Raw genomic sequence first — 18,819 nt, 5'->3', positions numbered from 1 at the left:
TTATGACTTGTGGACTTCAATTCCCAGAATTCCTCAGCCAGCTTTGCTGGCTGAGGAATTCTGGGAGTTGAAGTCCACAAGTCATAAAAGGGCCAAGTTTGAAGACCCCTGCTTTAAGGGAATTTAAACATTAATGGGAAAGCTAACATAATTGGTTTGTTAGCAGGTTTCAAGAGTAAACGAGAGAAGACGGAATGTTAACAAAAAATATAAATATGAAAGATCAAATAGAGTTGATTAAAACGGCTTTCTTATACTTACTTGTAACCAAAGAGTAACAGCTAAATTTGTACTTGGATTCTTGTAAAGATCATAAGTTACTTCTTTGTATCTCTTATTTTATTTTACTTGTTCCTTGCATTTTTCACTTTATTTTCTCCTAGTTTATATTACTTTGTATTAGTTTTTATCTTTTTTTAAAAATAAAAAATTTATACACACATGCACGGTTTTATTTTTTTCAACACTGAAATATTAAAATAAACCTGATTGAATTCAAGACTGTTGATCTATGTAGTTGTGTTCTCCTAATGCTGTGTTAATAAAAGGAAAAGTGTAGAGTAGACGAAGCCAAATGAATTTCCCAGCTCTTTAGAATTTGTTCATATTTTCATTTGATCAAAGGAATTAAAAAAAACAGCTTGCCCAGTCACCAGCTTTAATCTCTTTTGTTCTTACCTAAATTGAAGGATCCACACTGCATTTTCCAAACAAACAAACAAAAACCCAATCCTAACTCAAATCTCCAGCCTAATGTTTTTGCAGAGCACTAGGTGCAAAACTTGGGCAGAGAACAAAGTACACTGTAAACCATTCCAACCCTTAATTATTTTGGACATTTGCTGTTATTTTTTTGTATTCATTACAATGGAGTCCATTTACAACTGGATTCCAATTTGGGTTCAGTCCAATTGATAAGTACTATATATTTTCCTTCTATGTCATTACTCCCAGTTAACCCAAGCAACAAATCTGGTTTTGTAAGCCAGGGGCTTCTCATCCAACAAGACTGTTCCCAAGTGCATTCAAAAATCTTCTATATTTTGAATTCCTGGAAATTAGTAATTAGCCAAACAGAAACTGTAGGGTCATCCAAGGCCCGCCCTTATTTTTCTCCATTTAGGGAGAATATTAGGCAGTGAGTTGGATATTTTAACTAATAGAATCTGTGCTCCCAAATGTACTGCATGCATCAGACATCAGTTGTTTTTTTAAAGAAAGAAGTCTTATTGATTGCTATAATTCCAGCTCCCAATTCTAGTACTAAACTATTATACTTCAAAGTAACCTAGTCTACAAATTCTGTGAAACCCATTTCTCCAAAACCAGGATTTTGCGATACATATCAGCATCTTTAGACTGGAAGCTCTTTCTTATAATTAAAAAGTGTTCTGGTTAATTTGTAATTTAAAAAGAATACATCCAGTAATGGCTAAATTGGAAGCTTCCCTTGAGATACTTTTGGAAAGAATGCTATGGAATTTCAAGAGCAAATTAAAATTTCAGAAGCAATTTGCACTGCTGAATGAAATACCATACTCTAGCACACAACAGATCCCCATGTTTACTGGAACAAGGAAAAAAGCATTATATAAAAATAGTAAAATTAAAAATTACCAAGGTAGTTTGCGTGTTGGCTTTTTCTTCCCTCCATTTTTTATCTGCTTTGTACTTTAGAAAGTATTCTTGCCAAAAGAAGTAGTGGGACATGGTTCAGCTTAGAGATAAATTGTACTTGATTCCACTTTTCCCTACATTAGGTTTAAATGGCTCATTACAGCAAATTTTTTGTTTATTAATTTAAAACATTTGTATATAGTTCCCACTTAAAACACCTCAAAGTGGTTTTACACTTTTCTGTTTGTTTTGTTTTTTTAAAAAAATTAAACTTAAAGGAAATGCTAATAATCTTTACAAATGCTATTTCAAATCGTTCTAATTTGCCACACAGTGGTAGTTGAGTGTAGCATTATACAGGTAATTGGAGCCTGTCAATTTCATTTGTAATCTGAGAATTCGTAGGAGTGAATGGCATAACTTGAACGCGATCACTTCCTGTTTTGGCCCACCCATTTGTTAATCAGATGTGCGGGTCATTAAGTGCACATGAGATATCTCAGGGTGGGGAAGGCCATGGGGGGCGCTAGTGCAGGGACAAGACCAGCCACCAAAGGCCTCCCCCCCACCCATTGAGAGATCCCATGCTCCTCTTTCCGCCCTTTGGGATTTCCTCCCCACCCCTTCAACGACTGCTAATTTACCTTTGGTGCCATGTTTGAGAGCCCCGCACTTCTCACGCTCACCTCCTGCACAGCCTTGAGTGCCAGAGCTCCTGTCCAGCAAGGTGGAGAAGCACCAGGCCAGCCTCTCCCCTTCCCTGCCAAGTCTCAGTCTCTTTCACAAGCGGGCGCAACCCTGTCCGCCACTTGCTGGAGTGCTGAACCCACCTGGGTTTCACAAATTGCGCCACTGCAGAACTGGAGAGCTTGGCATGCCAACACGCAGTTCCCCGCCTTAAAAAAAAAGTTCAATCAGACCTTGTAACCTTTTTTTTTTTTAGCCCCACAAACTTCGTTTCCCCGCACGTGGCGGCAGAGAAACACAACGGAACTGGAAAGTGGGTTTGTTTAGCAGCCCTCTTGCAATTTAGCAAAGGAAAGCTTTTGGAAAGCAAGGGGACAAGAGCTCTGGCATCCAAGGCTGTGCAGGAGGCGAACATGGGCAGTTCGGGACTCTCAGGCATGGCACCAAAGTAGCATGTTGCAGTGTCTTTGCAGTCATTCATAACTGCAAACGACCACTCTAACATTGCAACATACGTAGCTTTGGGACCCATTCGTAACTACTTTTTGGCGGAGATGTTGTAACTTTGAACATTTGCTAAGTGAACATTCGTAACTTGAGGACTACCTGTACATACATGTAATAAAATACATAGAATATATGCCAAAAGCCACATATTAGACCAATAGTAATCTTAAATAAATTCCTTTCTGCTAAAGAATGAAGCAGGTTTTTTCTTATAAAAAAATCTTATTGCTAAGGGATGCTCATTAAAAATCCAAAACCATCAGATATTTAAATCGTTTATTTTTTCATCAAAATTTCTGCCTGTAGGATGGCAATGCTTCTCAGTGCATATTACATGGGAAAAAACATATGTCTCAAATATCTTAACACCTGATAATTGGCAGCAGTATGTCTAATAGCTCTGTAGCCACAATGCTACCCAAAATTATTAAAGACGACAAACATTACTATAAAATATAATAGAGTTGGCACTCTCGAAGAGTAGCCTGTCATTATCACAAAGCAAGAGTAGTACAGGAAAAATGAGAACCCATCTTGGTACAATACAGGATTGGGTGTGTGTGTGTGTGTGTCACAAAATGAGTTCACATCTGTCTATATGATGGCTAAGATTATTCCACCATCAGTGCAGTGCAGGAAATTTCCAAAGGAGTTTCAGGGATGTGATTGCATCCATCTCGGTATCATGCAGCAGAAGTTGCACTTCTGGTTCCTAAGACTGCTATGATTCAGACATTTAAAAGTTGGACTGGGATGTAAATAATTGTGCAGGTTTTGCAAAGCATACTCGAGCTTGCCCATTTTCTGTCTTTAACTCTCAGGAAAAAAATATTTTGAAGATTCAATATAGATAAAACTGTAATAATTATCGGGCTTTAGAGATAATTTTCTATCTGAAATCTGCATCATACAATTTTAAAAGAAGGGCAGAGGAATCCTGCAGTGATAACTATTACAGTCTGTGTAACATTCACTTTCTCTTATGAAGTCTGCAAATGTAGGCCATGATTCAACTTTACTTCCCTGGACGGAGTTCTGTCAGTAGAAAGAGATCAGCAAATTGTCTTCTTCCCTCCTCTTTCTTCAAGCCAAATATAGCTGTGCCCCAAGCACTATTTGTAATTTGACACTTTTGCACCGTAACTTTGCATGCTTTCACCTGTCTCCTATACCATGGATCTGGCACACTGTGAAACACATATACCGTATCTACTGAGCAGCCAAGGAGGGAGGAGACAAGGCACTCTGGACTGGGCTGATAGTGGAGAGGACTATGTCAATAGCATTGTTTTTAAAAAGGGACTATGTTTAAGTGACTATATCAAATCTTGCCTAGTTTGCATAAAATGATATGCAAGCATAGACAGAGACACTTAGGTATCATATTAAGGAGTTACCAGGAAAGTATGACTACAAAAGAAATATATCTACAAAACATGGTAATTTATGGTTAATAGAAACAAAAACCCCAAGTGGAATGGAACAGATATTCAATATTGCAAATTACATGTGTTATATTTTAACAGAACTACAGTTTTGATCTAACATTTAATACATTAGTGCATAAACTAAAACATTAACAGAATTACTATAAAATATTCATATTCAAAGATTTGCAATGCAGCCAAGCCCTGACTGTATATGTATGCAGTAATTAGTCTTCCAGTTAAATGGTTATCTACATGTTAATGTTAATCTACATTTGAAAAACCTTTTTATACCATATATACAAAATAAAAAAGGAGGGGGAACAGAAATTATCTTTTTATACTTTGTTGTAATAGGTGCAAGTGAATAGTAAAGGAGCAGAATCACTTATTTCCACATGCCTGGTGCAGGGTTTCCTTCTGCTGGGTTAACTATAATCAGTAGTTTCATTAATCTTTCCTTTGGTAAAACTTAAAAAAAACAATTGAAATAGAATGTTGACCCCCACAATACATAAACACAGAGTTCTCAGAAAAGACTTTAAAAATGAAGATTAAAGTCCCGTCTTCTACTCCCTCAAGAAAAATTAAAATTCCATCTCCCCCTTTCAGATAATCAAAAACAAAAACTGTCAAAATATTTGTATGCTGGACAAACTTTTAAAGCAATGAACACTTATCATCAAAAATTTTCTCATACTCATTTAAATGGAATTAATGGAAACGGAACACTTTCAGCCTCATACATAATAATAAAAACACCTACCAGCCAGCTGCTGAATACTCTTCATTTCAGCTTTTTTTCCCAAAATTCCACAACAAAATGCATAACTGTTCTTGAAGGGCACAATTCAGCTTTCCAGAATCTTACTTACTTTCAGAAAAGAATTATGAGTACTAAATGCATGCTTAATTCTCTGATTAAAATCAACAGACCATATGCACAATTCTCTGCATAACCATAATCATTACTGAATTCGGGAGCTACTTCCAAACCTGTGCCTACCACCCAGTCAAAAGCCTCATACTTTTGACTGGATTGTGCCATTCTTGTTTTTTACTTTCTTACTTGGGTTTCATAACCGCACATTAGTTTTAAAATAATCAATAGTGAAAAATTCAACTTTATATTTAAATACCGCTATCAGGTTCTTTAAAAAAGATACATTTTAAACACATTTAAGCATTCTGTTCTCACATCAAAATAAAGTATTAAAATAAAAGAGCGTCAACCTGTTAAAAATATTTAAATCAAGCCAAATGTTAATGTTGTTTGTGAAAAGAGAACAAAAGTGGCTAACGAGTGCCCTACCCCAGGTCCCCTCCGTGAAAACAGTACATTCACTTTATTGCCCCTTCTTTCTTGAGTATGGATGGCCACTGAATGACATATGAGATGCTGATAGTTCTCACTCCAACTCTTTTCACCATTGTTGCCAGCTGAAATCATCATTGCTGCCGAAAACCAAGAAAAACCCTAGGATGGTAGCAAATATGACTGTGTTTCCTGTTAGGACAAGTGCGCAGGCACCCCACTTAATCTATGGAGAAAGGAAAGACAAAGTTTTAAATACACAAAAGCATAAACGTGTGCCTATACAGAAGCTGCCTTATTACAGGCATACACACAACGTAATTGTTCTGTGAATGAGGAAAGACGGCATCCTTTCCCAAAATAGTTCTATTTAATGCAAACCATTTTTAAATTATTTAACACTTAAGGACTTAGTTACTTAATGGGAAGGCAAACAACTTGGTATCCTTTGAATTTCAATACCCTCAAACCATTTTTATCAAGTGGTGCCCAACACCCACTGACTGAATGTTATATACCAAAGGGTTTATAAAATGTTAATCTGGGGAATTTTCAGGGGTTTGTTTTTTGCATTACAACTCTTAATGACAGTTTGCATATGTTGACAAAATCTTGTTAACTTGTGCTTTGTAGGCTTCTGCATCTTGTCTCAAAGGTGTTTTTTTTCAAAAGGCAACCGGATTGCTTTTTTTCCTTGAAGATGTTTCACTTCTCATCCAAGAAGCTTCATCAGTTCTGGTTCTCATCTTGAATGAGAAGGGAAATGTCTTCCTCAAGGAAAAAAAACAGTCTAGTTGTTTGTGTGTGTGTGTGTGTGTGTGTGTGTGTGTGTGTGTGTTTCGGGGGGGGGCAACACTTTTGAGACAACTATGACCTGAATCTCCATAGACTTCTGCATCTTATTCTGGAGGTAAGTGTCAAACATCAAAGGAAAACTGCTAAACAGAAGGAATTACTAACCAGTTCTGCTCTGGCAAATACAATTGGAAGTCCGAATGCTGAGACAACAATGCCTGTCGTGAGAAATATGGCAAGTTCCTTGCAAGCATTACTTGTAGCATCTGTATCTTCAACAACTCTTCTTGCTATGCAGTATGGAATTGGAGAGAGGGTGTAGAAGAACAAAACAAACAGTGGCCAGTATTTGCTGAAAGTAAATAAAAAGGCATGTTTTAATTTTATACATATCTTTCATTTATATTTGCTTCAAATATAAATCACACTACTCTTAATTAAATATTTTATCTATTTTTCCATTGGCCGTGCACGTGTATAGAGGAACTTAACATTTATCTTGTTTTGTCTAATTTTAAAAATACTTTTGCTTCTGACATTCAAAAATACCACAGAAAAAATACGTAGTATCACATATGTAACCTGGCTTGGGACAGAAGGACTCTTCACCTATAATGTTAATTAAGTTTTGGTATCTTTTTGGAATAGGTTCTCCATAGGTGAAGAATCCTTGGGTAATGCTGTGCAGAGAGCACAAACAAGAAATTGAACAGATAGATTTTGGCAGGCAAGTGTAATAAATTGTGATAGCCTGAAGTCTAATCAGAACATAGCCCTTTAAGTTTCCCTCAGCCAGAACAGTAAAAGTGATTAATTGAAGGTAGTGGGAATAAACTATTGTACTTCCAAATATTTCCATTTGCCTATCATTATAAATCAGGCTGAAAATTATAAAACCGACTGAAACTCTGTTTTTGTATAAGTCTTAAAAAGATTTGCTTGTTACATGCCCACTGGAAGATACAGTGGTACTTGGTACTCAACTGCTTTGAAACTTACCATATTTGGTACTCAATGCATTTTGATATGAACATTTTGTCCTGGTACTCATCATTTGTTTGGTACTCAATGCACGAGCTAGAACTTTCGGTGTTGTCTGCCTTGTGACTCACTACATTTTTCCTTATGGGAAAAATGTTGTTTGGTACTCATCATGCCTCCCAGAAGCAATAAACAATGAGTACCAAGGTGCTGCTATAATTTAGGCATAATGATCTGAAAACTAGCTGACAGGACAAAACAAAACAATAATTTCATAAATGCTTAAAATGGCTATTCTTAAGCTTGGAAAAATTGCCTTCTTTCACTCTCTTGCAGCCTCAGAGGGCTGCTAGATTTTTACTGAAATCAGCACAGGTGTTCTGTGTTTACTTAATTTTATAAATTGCAAGGGGGGAAAAACGAAATACTGTACAATACCTGTAATCTGGAAGGGCACAACCAAGCATCAGGAACATTAATCCAACAGCTCCTCCAAAAGACAAGCTGATTAAAGCTGTAAAGGCAGATGTAAACCCTTGTCAGTTACAAACTTTTATGATTGTTTTGCTTCAATAAACAGTAATTGTAGGAAAAATAGAAAACTCCAATGAACTTAAAGGAAAAGTAAAACATATTAATGTAAAATGCCCTTATCTCCATTTAGAGATATATGTTAATTTATATATTTATAATTTTTTAAATAAATTATATTATATATAAATTTTCTATATTACATTTATGCTCATATGTGTAATCATTCCATAAAATGAAAAAGAGCTTACATATGTTTATGCTTTGTAATATGACATTGCCACTGATGATTGATTTTCTGACCATTCCTTTTTTTAATTTGCCTTTCTGCCAAGTTGCCTTAGGTTTTATGGTTATACAGCAGGGAGTCAAACTGCCGGCCCGCAAGCCGGATGCGTCACAAGGAAACCGTGCCCACCCCATTGCCGGCAATGGGGAAAAAGTGCCGATACGGCATGCGATGTAACATGACGTCATGAGTTTGACATGTCTCTTATACAGTATTATTGCTAGACTTTTTCAAAAGGAAAACCAGCACATTTAATAGTACGTATATTAATTGATATTGCATTAAGTATCATGAACACAGGACATTTAAAAAAATTTTTCACTGATGTTAAAAAGACTTTATAAGAAATAACCTGAGCCATCTTTGTACTGCTGTTATAAAGATGGGAGGGTGAAGGTATATTGAGAAAAACTGAATTGCTTGAGATTACCCAATGAACTTATAGAGGAAGCAAGATCCTGGAGTCACTGAAATTTATGTGACTTAACTCTGAGATAAGGACTGTATTATATTTTAGTCAAGAGAGTTTATACCACATTAACTGTAACCTTGCTGATCAATAGTCAAATATTTATGATAATTTTTACTTTAATATTTGTAGCTTCTAAAGAAACTCAGTGAATGTAATCCAGTGTGCACTTTGCTATGCCTGAATATGATCAGTTCATCTTCTTTCTTCAAAGATTGCAAGCTGGAATTCATGTTCACTGTCATAATAGCCAATGATTACCAATTACATCTCCTTTATTTCATTGGTGCTTTACTGCCACCAAGTTTTTAAAGGATCATCCTATCCTTCAGTGTAGCCCTGTACACATTGTCATCTTCTAGTAGGAGGAATCCAACTAGATTTTACAGCAGGCTTGACTATCCGTAGCCACAGAGCTGCCATAAGCTGCCTTTTTGCAGCCCTCAAAGATCCCACTCAGTAGGATAACTGAAAATTAACAATATAGTTTCTTGCCATTTTGAGGAAGGAAGCAGATAAAAATAGGCTTATTTATATCCTGCCTTTATTATTTTTAAAAATAACTCCAGGCGATGAACATACCTAATACTCCTTCATCCTCCTATTTTGCCCACCACAATCTTGTAAGGTGGGTTGGGCTGAGAGTGTCACTGGCTCAACCACACAACCAGTGTTCATGTGTAAGGAGGACTAGAAGTTCTAGAACACATGGTCTCCTAGTTTCTAGCTTGGTGCCTTAATCACTAGACCAAACTGGTTCTCATATTGGTTAAATATATATATATATATTTATAGCGCCAGAGTATGCTCATTCAAATGTTTGATGTGTTTCCACCCACTTGCAGCACCCAATTCCCACCAGCTTTGAAACTGGTCTCTAGCAAGTTTTGCCTGGTACAATTATATCACTCCTGGAGAAAGTTCCTTTTGCTAAAACAGCCTTTTCCTCTTTAAACGATAAACACCTGACAGGATACATTGCATGATAAGATTTTATAGGCATTATCTCAATAATCTTTATAGTTCATTGAAGTAGCTTATTACTATTTAAAAATAATAAACAATATCTGCTTATCCTATGTCCTTGGGAAGGACTCAATAGGTGCATAAAAATGCCAAATCCATCTGGGTGACAAAACATAATAATAATACCTTTAATGGCAAAAGAAGAAAGAAAGAAAGAAAGAAAGAAAGAAAGAAAGAAAGAAAGAAAGAAAGAAAGAAAGAAAGAAAGAAAGATTTGCATATCCCAATTTCTTGAATAGGATTCAATAAGTGGATAAAAATGCCAAATCCAGCCTAAACATCGGGTTGACTGTGCAACCAACCATAATAATAATGTATATGAAGGCCAACCCCAGCTAAAAAATTGGTAGCTGTGATTTCATATTACTGTATACAATTAATAATAATAATAATAATAATAATAATAATAATAATAATAATAATAGGCTCATAACACACCAGATGTAACTATTGTTGAAAAGAGGAAAAGAGGAAAAAAGTGAATAATTGATGTGACAATACAAGGGGATAGCAAAAGACAAAGAATTGGAAAAGATCACAAAGTATCAAGATCTGAAAATTGAAATTGAAGAATTATGGCATAAATCGGCCCTGATGGTCCTAGTAGTTATCAATAGATTGGATGCTCTATCTGAACTCTTGGGAAGCACTTGGTAAATGTGTGTACTAACAAAATTTCCATTTAATTACAAAAGGCCACAATGCTTGGAACTACACATATATGATGTCAATACATTACAACATCCTAGGTTCTTGGGAAGAACTCTGCATATGAAGACCAATATCAGTTAAAGAAATGGCAGCTCACACTGTATATATTATTAGGGTTGGTTGCACAGTCAGTCAGGTGTTTAGACTGGATTTGGCATTTTTATCCATCTATCAAGTACTTCACAAGAGCCTGGGATATGCAGATGTTAATGTGTGATGATGTTAAAGGTATCATACCAGCATGTAAGCTGTTCCAAGCTCCCCTGGTTATTTTGTCAATGCTGGCAGTGTTCAAGTGGTGCTCTGGTTGTTTTCATCCAAAGTGCCTATTACTATTGGCATTTTACTTTCTTTTGCCATAGTCATTTTATTATTTATTTATTAATTAATTTAATTTATATACCGCCCTTCTCCCGGAGGACTCAGGGCGGTGAACAGGGCAATACATAAAAACTAGATACAAAAATTAAAATTATTAAAACATGATTAAACAATGCCCATAAAATTAATACAAATTAAAATTTAAGTTAATTTATAAAAATCCCACCCCGTCCCATCAGGCCAGGCCAGCTTGTTTAAAGAGATGGGTTTTAAGATCGCGCCGGAAGGAGCGGAGATCGGGCGCCATCCAGAGCTTGACCGGAAGATGGTTCCATAAATCCGGTGCACCCACAGAGAACGCCCTTCCCCTGGGGGCCACCAGTCGGCATTCTTTGACCGGTGGCACCCTGAGGAGGCCCTCTCTGTGGGAGCGTACTGGGCGGAGGGAAGTTGACGCCGGCTGCAGGTGCTCCCCAAGGTATTCCGGACCCATGCCATGAAGGGCTTTGTAGGTCATTACCAACACCCTGAACCTCACCCGGAAGACAACTGGTAGCCAATGCAGCTCGCGGAGCAAAGGTGTGACATGGGAGTATCGGGAAACTCCCAATACAACTCTCGCGGCTGCATTCTGTACCAGTTGGAGCCTCCGAGTGGTCTTCAAGGGTAGCCCCATGTAGAGAGCGTTGCAGTAATCAAGACGAGAAGTCACGAGCGCATGAGTGACCGTACGTAAGGCATCCCGGTCTAGATAGGGCCGCAACTGGCGCACCAGGTGAACCTGGGCGAAGGCCCCCCTAGTCACAGCTACAATATGGTCTTCTAAGGAGAGCTGTGAATCTAAGAGGACACCCAAGTTGCGAGCCCTATCTACAGGAGGTAATGACTCACCCCCCATAGTGAGGGGTGGGATATCCTGAATATCACGAGATGCCAGTACGCACAGCCACTCAGTCTTGTCAGGGTTGAGTCGAAGCCTGTTCCTCCCCATCCAGACCCGGACCACCTCCAGGCACCGGGACATCACGTCGAAGGCATCACTGGGGTGGTTTGGGGTCGAAATGAAAAGTTGGGTATCATCAGCATACTGATGATACCCAACTCCAAAACCACGAATGATCTCACCCAGCGGTTTCATGTAGATGTTTAACAGGAGAGGCGAGAGGACCGACCCCTGAGGAACTCCACAAACGAGAGGCCTCGCGGTCGACCTCTGCCCCCCTGCCAACACCGACTGCGAGCGTCCCAGGAGATAGGAGGAGAACCACTGAAGAACCGTGCCTCCCAATCCCCTGAGACGCCACAGCAGGATACCATGGTCGATGGTATCGAAAGCCGCTGAGAGGTCTAATAGGACTAGGACAGAGGAATATCCCTTGTCCCGAGCCCTCCAGAGATCATTCACCAGCGCGACCAATGCCGTCTCCGTGCTGTACCCGGCCTGAAGCCCGATTGGTACGGGTCTAGATAATGATTTGCAGGTTTTGGTATTTTGTGATTTTCTCCAGTTCTTTCTCTTCTATTCTGCTGTGTTCAGCTACTACCACATCCGCTATCCAATCATCATCACCATCATCATCATCATCACCATCATCATTATCATCATCATCACCATCTCAACATTTTACCTAAAGTCACTTTTATGGTCCTCCTTGTAACATTCCCCTAAATTGCTATTTAGGACACATATTTCAACCTTTTTCCATGCATGCATGAAAAATAAAAATATAAAATGCACACAAATACTGCTATTGGTATTCATAGATATGCTTAACGACTGAAACACATAAAACAAAGCTAGAAGTTCAAAATTCGTAGTTTTTTTTAAAGTTATTAAAAGTACAGTAGTACCATCTTTTTAATCTTGTTTTTAATACAAGATATGAAGATACTTCCATCAAACCTATCTGTAAAAGATATGCAGTCCAAACGTATTCACACAGTGCTTCAGATTAGAGATTGCTATCAAATGGAATAGTGAAAACTCTACAAGAGTTCTGGCATTAGCCTACTTCACAAATAGTAACATACATTGTATTGATCTACTGCGACAGGACTTTTGTCAGATTGTATTCTCTTCCTGCCAGGCTTATCCCACTAAAAATCAGTTTCATCTGAAAGATGCTGCAAGAATGAGTACATCAGGATCTACATTCAGAGAGATGAAAAATGGGGACTGCACTGCAATATTCCTGAAGAGCATCAATGTAGTGAAGTCTGGCTGAGCCCAAAATTTCATCCCTTTCCTCATTTCCGCCCATCAGCCTTGGGCAGACGAGACGACACTTAAGTGTTATGTCGCTATCTAGCCCTCATCGGTCTCTGCAGCCGGAAGTTTTATGCAAGCCGCCAGGATTAATAATCACGTATCCGGCCTCAAACTGCAAACACCTAGAGCTGCCATCCTAGACCTAATGGCTTGAAAGTTGGGTCCAGTGAAAAGCACAGGCCTCACTCTGTTTTTCCAAGTCTGCCCTGCGGCGGTTGCCTAGCCAAGCAAGCGCCGAGCCGAGCCTGAGTGCCTGAACCGGGCAGAGGCAGGGAAAAAAAGGAGACAATAGTGGGCTCTCCACCAGGCCCGCTTTCCAACCTCAGCGGCGCAGCCATGCACCAGGACAGGCTGCGTTGTCATGGAAACGCAGCGCACCCCCCCCTCCAACGTTGCCGGCGTACGTCATCGCCAGGGTGGGGGGGACGCGTCCCTCCCCTCCACCAACGGCCTGATCTAGCGTGGGGGATCCCGTCTACCCTCACCAAGCCGCTTCCCTCCTCCCCGGGCCCTTCCCCGAAATCAAGCCAGCAAGGCTACCTTTGATGCCGGCCATGGTGCTGCCGCACTATTACTGCCGCCCAGGCCGCTCCCAACCAACAGCAAGGGGGAAGGAAGGCGGCTAGACAAGCCCCGGAAGTGCGCGCTCGAGCCATAGGCAAGACTTCCGACGAATACGCGATCTCCGAAACGGCGGACGTACCTTTGGAACATAAGGCAAAGCTTCGCGCCTGCGTTACCTTCCCAGAGAGGAGATATTTTCCGAAACGGAAGAAAAATCTTGGGACCGTAACGGACGGGACTAGTTGCTGCTGTCTTGGCAACAAAAGTTGATAATACAATAAGAACCTACAGACCAGGGGGGTGTCTTCAAACTTGGCCCTTTTCTGACTTGTGGACTTCAACTCCCAGAATTCCTCAGCCAGCGTGCCTGGCTGAGGAATTCTGGGAGTTGAAGTCCACAAGTCACAAAAGGGCCAAGTTTGAAGACCCCTGTTACAGACTTTACCATGATTAAAACGAAACGTGGGGAGGAAAAAAAAGCTAAAAAAAGAAGAAGACGGGAGACCCATTGTTTGATTATGTACCATCAAGTCGTTTTCAACTAGTAGTGACCAGATAAATTTTGTTCATGACATGTGTCTCCAACTTGTTCTTTCAAGTCTTCCAAAAGATCATTCATTGACACTGTAATAGAATCCATTCATTTCACTGCTTGTGGTCTTATCTTTCTTTCCACCTTTGTTAACATTAAAGCCTTTTGATTTCAATATAAAGTTAATTCGATCTTTAAACTTTACTGAAACTTGACTCTATAGACTATGCTTCATTTTCCTCTGACTTTTTTCAACTCTGTCTTTTCAAAAGTCCTTTTGGACCTGAGGTTAGACAAAATATCCAAAAATAGTTGTGGAAAGTTTATGTATTATTGTTGCACTGTAAAAGGGATTTCATTGCTATATATTAATGTACTTATATAGTTGCAGTCATTTTATACATGGACTGAATAGTTAAAGGGTTTTTTCTGCTTTTTTATTGCAAAACAATGAATTAGCACAATTAAGATAATTGTTAAATAGAAGTTATGGTAAATGCACCAACTTAATCTTGCAGACACAAGATGACAGCAGAATTACTTTCATAATTACTTCTGTTAATCTTCCCAACCTAGTATTTTTATTATGCCACAAAAAGGTCTTGTTTGTTCTGAAAGCCTGATTAATTGCCTAAGCAAACATACTTATTTTATCTAGAAAGTTCCAGATTCAGCATTTATTTAGAATACTGTTTATTCTTTTTTTTACTACTGATTCTAATTGGTCTAAAAAGCACAACATTTGGGGAGTTATACAGATGCAGTATACAGAAATAATTTTCATACTTTAATAAATTATCTAAATTGGGTCCCCAATCCCTGGTCCATGGACTGACACCTTTCCACGGTGTGCCAGAAACCGGGTCATGCAAACAAGCGAAGCCCCAGCTGTGGGATGCAGGCTGCACGTGAAACCACACACCTTCCAGTCTGTGGAAAAACCTCTTTCTACCGAAGCAGTCCCTGCTACCCAAAATGTTGGGGGCCACTGATCTAAGTTTTGTAATGTATGTTCAGAAATAATTACTAACAAAATATTAAGATTTATTTTGAGATATTGTTATCAATGTTATGTAAATGAACTACTTGAAATATTAAAATACTGAAAATTATTGTGACTAAAGGAAAGGAACTTTGAAAAGTAATATAAGAATTCTATAATCCGTCTACTCTACTATTCTGTGTCACACAAAGCATGGCCAGATGCATTCAGGAAGCTCACAAGTAATACTTGTCTTACATGGATGCTCCCAAGCAGTGAACATTTTAGTAACCAATTGTCAAGGGCAGTGCTTTTTTGTCATAGAACACACCGGAATGAGTTGCAGCACCTTTTTTCGATGAATTTTCCAAGTTTTAAAAGTAACTTTTGAAAATTTGATGTTTGGTCCATGTGGACTTGAGTCGTCTTTTCAAGCATAGCAGGTTGGTGGCAAAATCATTAAAATGGTGCATACAGGCTGCTTGTATGTCGAGTCTGATGCATGCGTACTTTGTCCGCGCTGGTTGTGATGGCGCTGCTCGGCTTGTGATTGGTTGTGTGGTCACACTGAGTGCTTACTGCGGGTGGCAACCATTATGTTTTGTTACACAACTGACGTGTGTGGGTGTGTGTGCAGTGATTGACTATCTGTGAAAAGTAAATATTTTAAAAAATCATTGGTCAATTGAAAATCTTTTCTAAATTTTTAGTATAAAAATGTGAACCCAAATTTAAAAATGAAAAAAAATACTAATTACTTCTCAACCACTGGTCCTGCTAAGAACTGAATATATAATTTTTAAAATAAAAGATTAACAAGATGTGAGTTCCAGCACCTTTTTTCTTACAAAAAAAGCACTGGTCATGGGTATATAGTGTATTTGGGGCACTCTCTTAGCTCAGCCCACCTCACAGGGTGGTGGCTATTTTGCAAAACATAAAAGGCAGGAACATTAGGTATGTATGCTGCGCTTTAAGTTGATTAAACTAAAGGTAGGGTTAAAAATAAATATTACAGTCTTTCATTAATATGTTTGGTTCCCTTTGAAATCCATCCAAACTGGTGATGATTAAAAATGATGGCAACAAATCCCATCATTTAGCTTTATTATATAAAGATCATTTATCAGCCCTAAATTTCTCTTCATTTAGTTTCTAAGGATAATCCCAAATTCTTACTTTATAAGAGAAATCAGCATATAAATGGTATAGCTAATAATTTAAGAGTAAAATAAACAATGAAGATATAGTTGTGTGGGAAGTCAGCCCCCCAGAGAAGGAAATATTAAAAGGGCAGGAAAATATATTTCCTCAAAGGATCTTGAAGAGGCAGGAAAGCATGCCCAGTTTTCTTAGTAGCCCCAGGTCTCCCTCCCCCAAGCAGGGACCAGCTCTATAGAAATGCAGATGTAAACCATCCAGGAAGGTTGGAGGCCCCAGCCAGAAGACTGAGAAGACAAAGACACCTAAAACCCTAACCCACCCAAACTCTAAGACAGGACATAATAGGATTACACAGAGGCCAAAGGGCAAACCCAGACTTGGCTCAGAATACATGATACAGGAAATAGCCTCAAACAGGAACAGGAAGCAGCTCCAAACAAAAGGCTCCAAAGGGTATAAAAACCCACTCCCTACATGTGTGCACTCTTTTTTCTGCCAGCCTGTAGGAAACCTGTCATATTTCCACCTTAGGCTCACATAAAATGGCGCAGGTCTGGCTCAGGGCAGAGATAAGTTTCGTTTCTGTTCATAAGTTGTGTTTTACCAAAAATCAGATGACCTTGCTACGTGCAGACGGACACCCGTTGGAACACGTACAAGAAAGTAACACATACAAGATAGTTACAAGAACAAAGACATTCCATACAGATATGTAGCTGATTTATAACCTTAAGATAATTGCTTGGTGCATGGCTGAGATGTAACCATTCGTAACCTTAAGATAACTGCTTCATGGATAGCTGAACGCTTAGATCAGGGGTGTCAAACTCAATTTCATTGAGGGCCGCATCAGCATTGCGGTTGCCCTCAAGGGGCCGGGTGGGTGTGGCCTGGGTGGGTGTGGCCTACTAGGTAGGCGTGGCTAGAGTGCGTATGGCCTACTGGGTCGGCATGGCCAGCTCTACATCGTTCGCATCAAGGGTGCCTATGGGGGCCTGGGCAGGAGTGGGACAGATCTGAGGGTCTCTGGCAGAAGGAGGGTCTCTGGGCCAGGGCCAAGGCAGTGGGGGCCGTTCCCTCACTGTTTCCAGGATGGCTTCGTGGGCCGCATGAAACCACTTCGCGGGCCGGATCTGGCCCCCGGGCCTTGTGTTTGACATGTCTGGCTTAGATAATTGTTTGTTGCTAATTGCTTGTTGCTGATGCGTTGCTGGTATCTCAATAAAAGAGAGCTTGGGACTTCGGTCTGGGCCCTCATCCCGAGAAAGCTCAGAGAGATGTGTCTTCATTCATTGGCAAGTTCATGAGGAGCCCGCCGGGTGCGAAAAACCCACACCAGCCATCTTCCTGTCTGGTTCTCCTATTCCATAAACTACAACCTTCTTCCTAAAGCAGTCACCATGTTTGTTCCCAGCTTGGACTGAACCACAATGAAGACTTTTGTTCCAACAGTTGTTTATTTTTAAGAACTTAAAACCCAACCGTATAACATCTACTGTGAAGCCTTAAAACTTTGCATGTAAAGAATCAGTTCCCTCTTACGTGAACTGAATTTTCTGCTTACAATAACTATTTCAAGTCATACTAGCAGAGTTTGCATGAAACAAACTAAAAAGCTTGGATAACTGTCATTTTATTCCAGACAGTTTCCATTTCAGCTTCAAAGGACACATCAAGCAGCAAACCTGATTAAAATGCTATTTTGCAAACTTACCCACCTTTTATTTTTAGGTAAGCACAGTTCTTACAATAGAAAGTTTCAAAAATTTTACTAGGGGTATGAGGTCTGGGATAGAAACATTCAGATAACTAGATGTCAGCAAAGAAATTCAGAAAATCCTAACTTGTTGCTTTCATCTAATGATTATCCCAGTTTTCAGAGTTAGTTTGACCTCATGGTTAAGGCACCAGGCTAAAAACCAGGTGACTGTGAGTTCTAGTGCCATCTTGTTACTCATGAAAGCTGCCTTTGGACTAGTCCACGGCTGTCAAACTTGCCATATCATGTGACATGTGACGTATCAGCTCTTTTTCCATTGCCGGCAATGGGGTGGGTATGGATTCAGTATGATGAAACTGGCCCGGGGGCTGGCAGTTTGACATGGACTAGTCCACGGGTCGGCAACCCGCAGCTCTGGAGCCGCATGCGGCTCTTTGAGCCGTCTCCTGCGGCTCCCAGTCGCCCGGTGCACACGCACCTCTTCGAACGGGCAGTGGTGCGCGCACACCTCTCCAAACCTTTGGAGAGGTGCGTGCGCACCTCCGCCCAAATGGGCAGTGGCGCTTCTCGTTGGGAAAGCTGCCGTGGTCCGTTTCCACAGCAGCCGCGTTCATCCATGTTTGACGAGCGCGGCAGGTCTCCCAACGGGCGGCGGTGGTTTGGAGAATGCGCACGCACCTCTCCAAACTGTTGCCGGCCCGTTCGGAGGTCTGCTACGCTCGTCAAACATGAACAAACGCAGCAGGTCTCCAAACGGGACGGCGGCGGTTTGAAGAGTGCACATGAACCTCTCCAAACTGCCGCCGTCCCGTTTGCACAGCTGCCGCGTTCGTCCATGTTTGACGAGCGCGGCAGGTCTCCGAACAGGACGGCGGCAGTTTGGAGAGGTGCGCACGTACTCTCCAAACTGCT

General features: G+C 40.0%; 1 protein-coding gene across 1 annotated transcript; it reads right to left on the bottom strand.

Annotated features, from left to right (window-relative positions):
• Positions 1 to 3,079: 3,079 nt before the first annotated feature.
• On the bottom strand, positions 3,080 to 13,563 carry LEPROTL1 (leptin receptor overlapping transcript like 1). The gene is made up of 4 exons (XM_083353090.1): positions 13,486 to 13,563; positions 7,768 to 7,843; positions 6,514 to 6,700; positions 3,080 to 5,779 (listed from the first exon to the last, which is right to left on the bottom strand). The coding sequence occupies exons 1-4, from the start codon at positions 13,499 to 13,501 to the stop codon at positions 5,663 to 5,665; spliced, it is 396 nt and encodes a 131-aa protein (XP_083209216.1). The 5' UTR covers positions 13,502 to 13,563; the 3' UTR covers positions 3,080 to 5,662.
• Positions 13,564 to 18,819: the final 5,256 nt, after the last annotated feature.

The sequence above is a fragment of the Vipera ursinii genome, assembly GCF_947247035.1.
Source record: "Vipera ursinii genome assembly, chromosome: 2".
NCBI classification, from domain to species: domain Eukaryota; kingdom Metazoa; phylum Chordata; class Lepidosauria; order Squamata; family Viperidae; genus Vipera; species Vipera ursinii.
The sequence above is the reverse complement of the archived record's forward strand: the minus strand, read 5'-3'. Positions and strand labels throughout refer to the sequence as shown.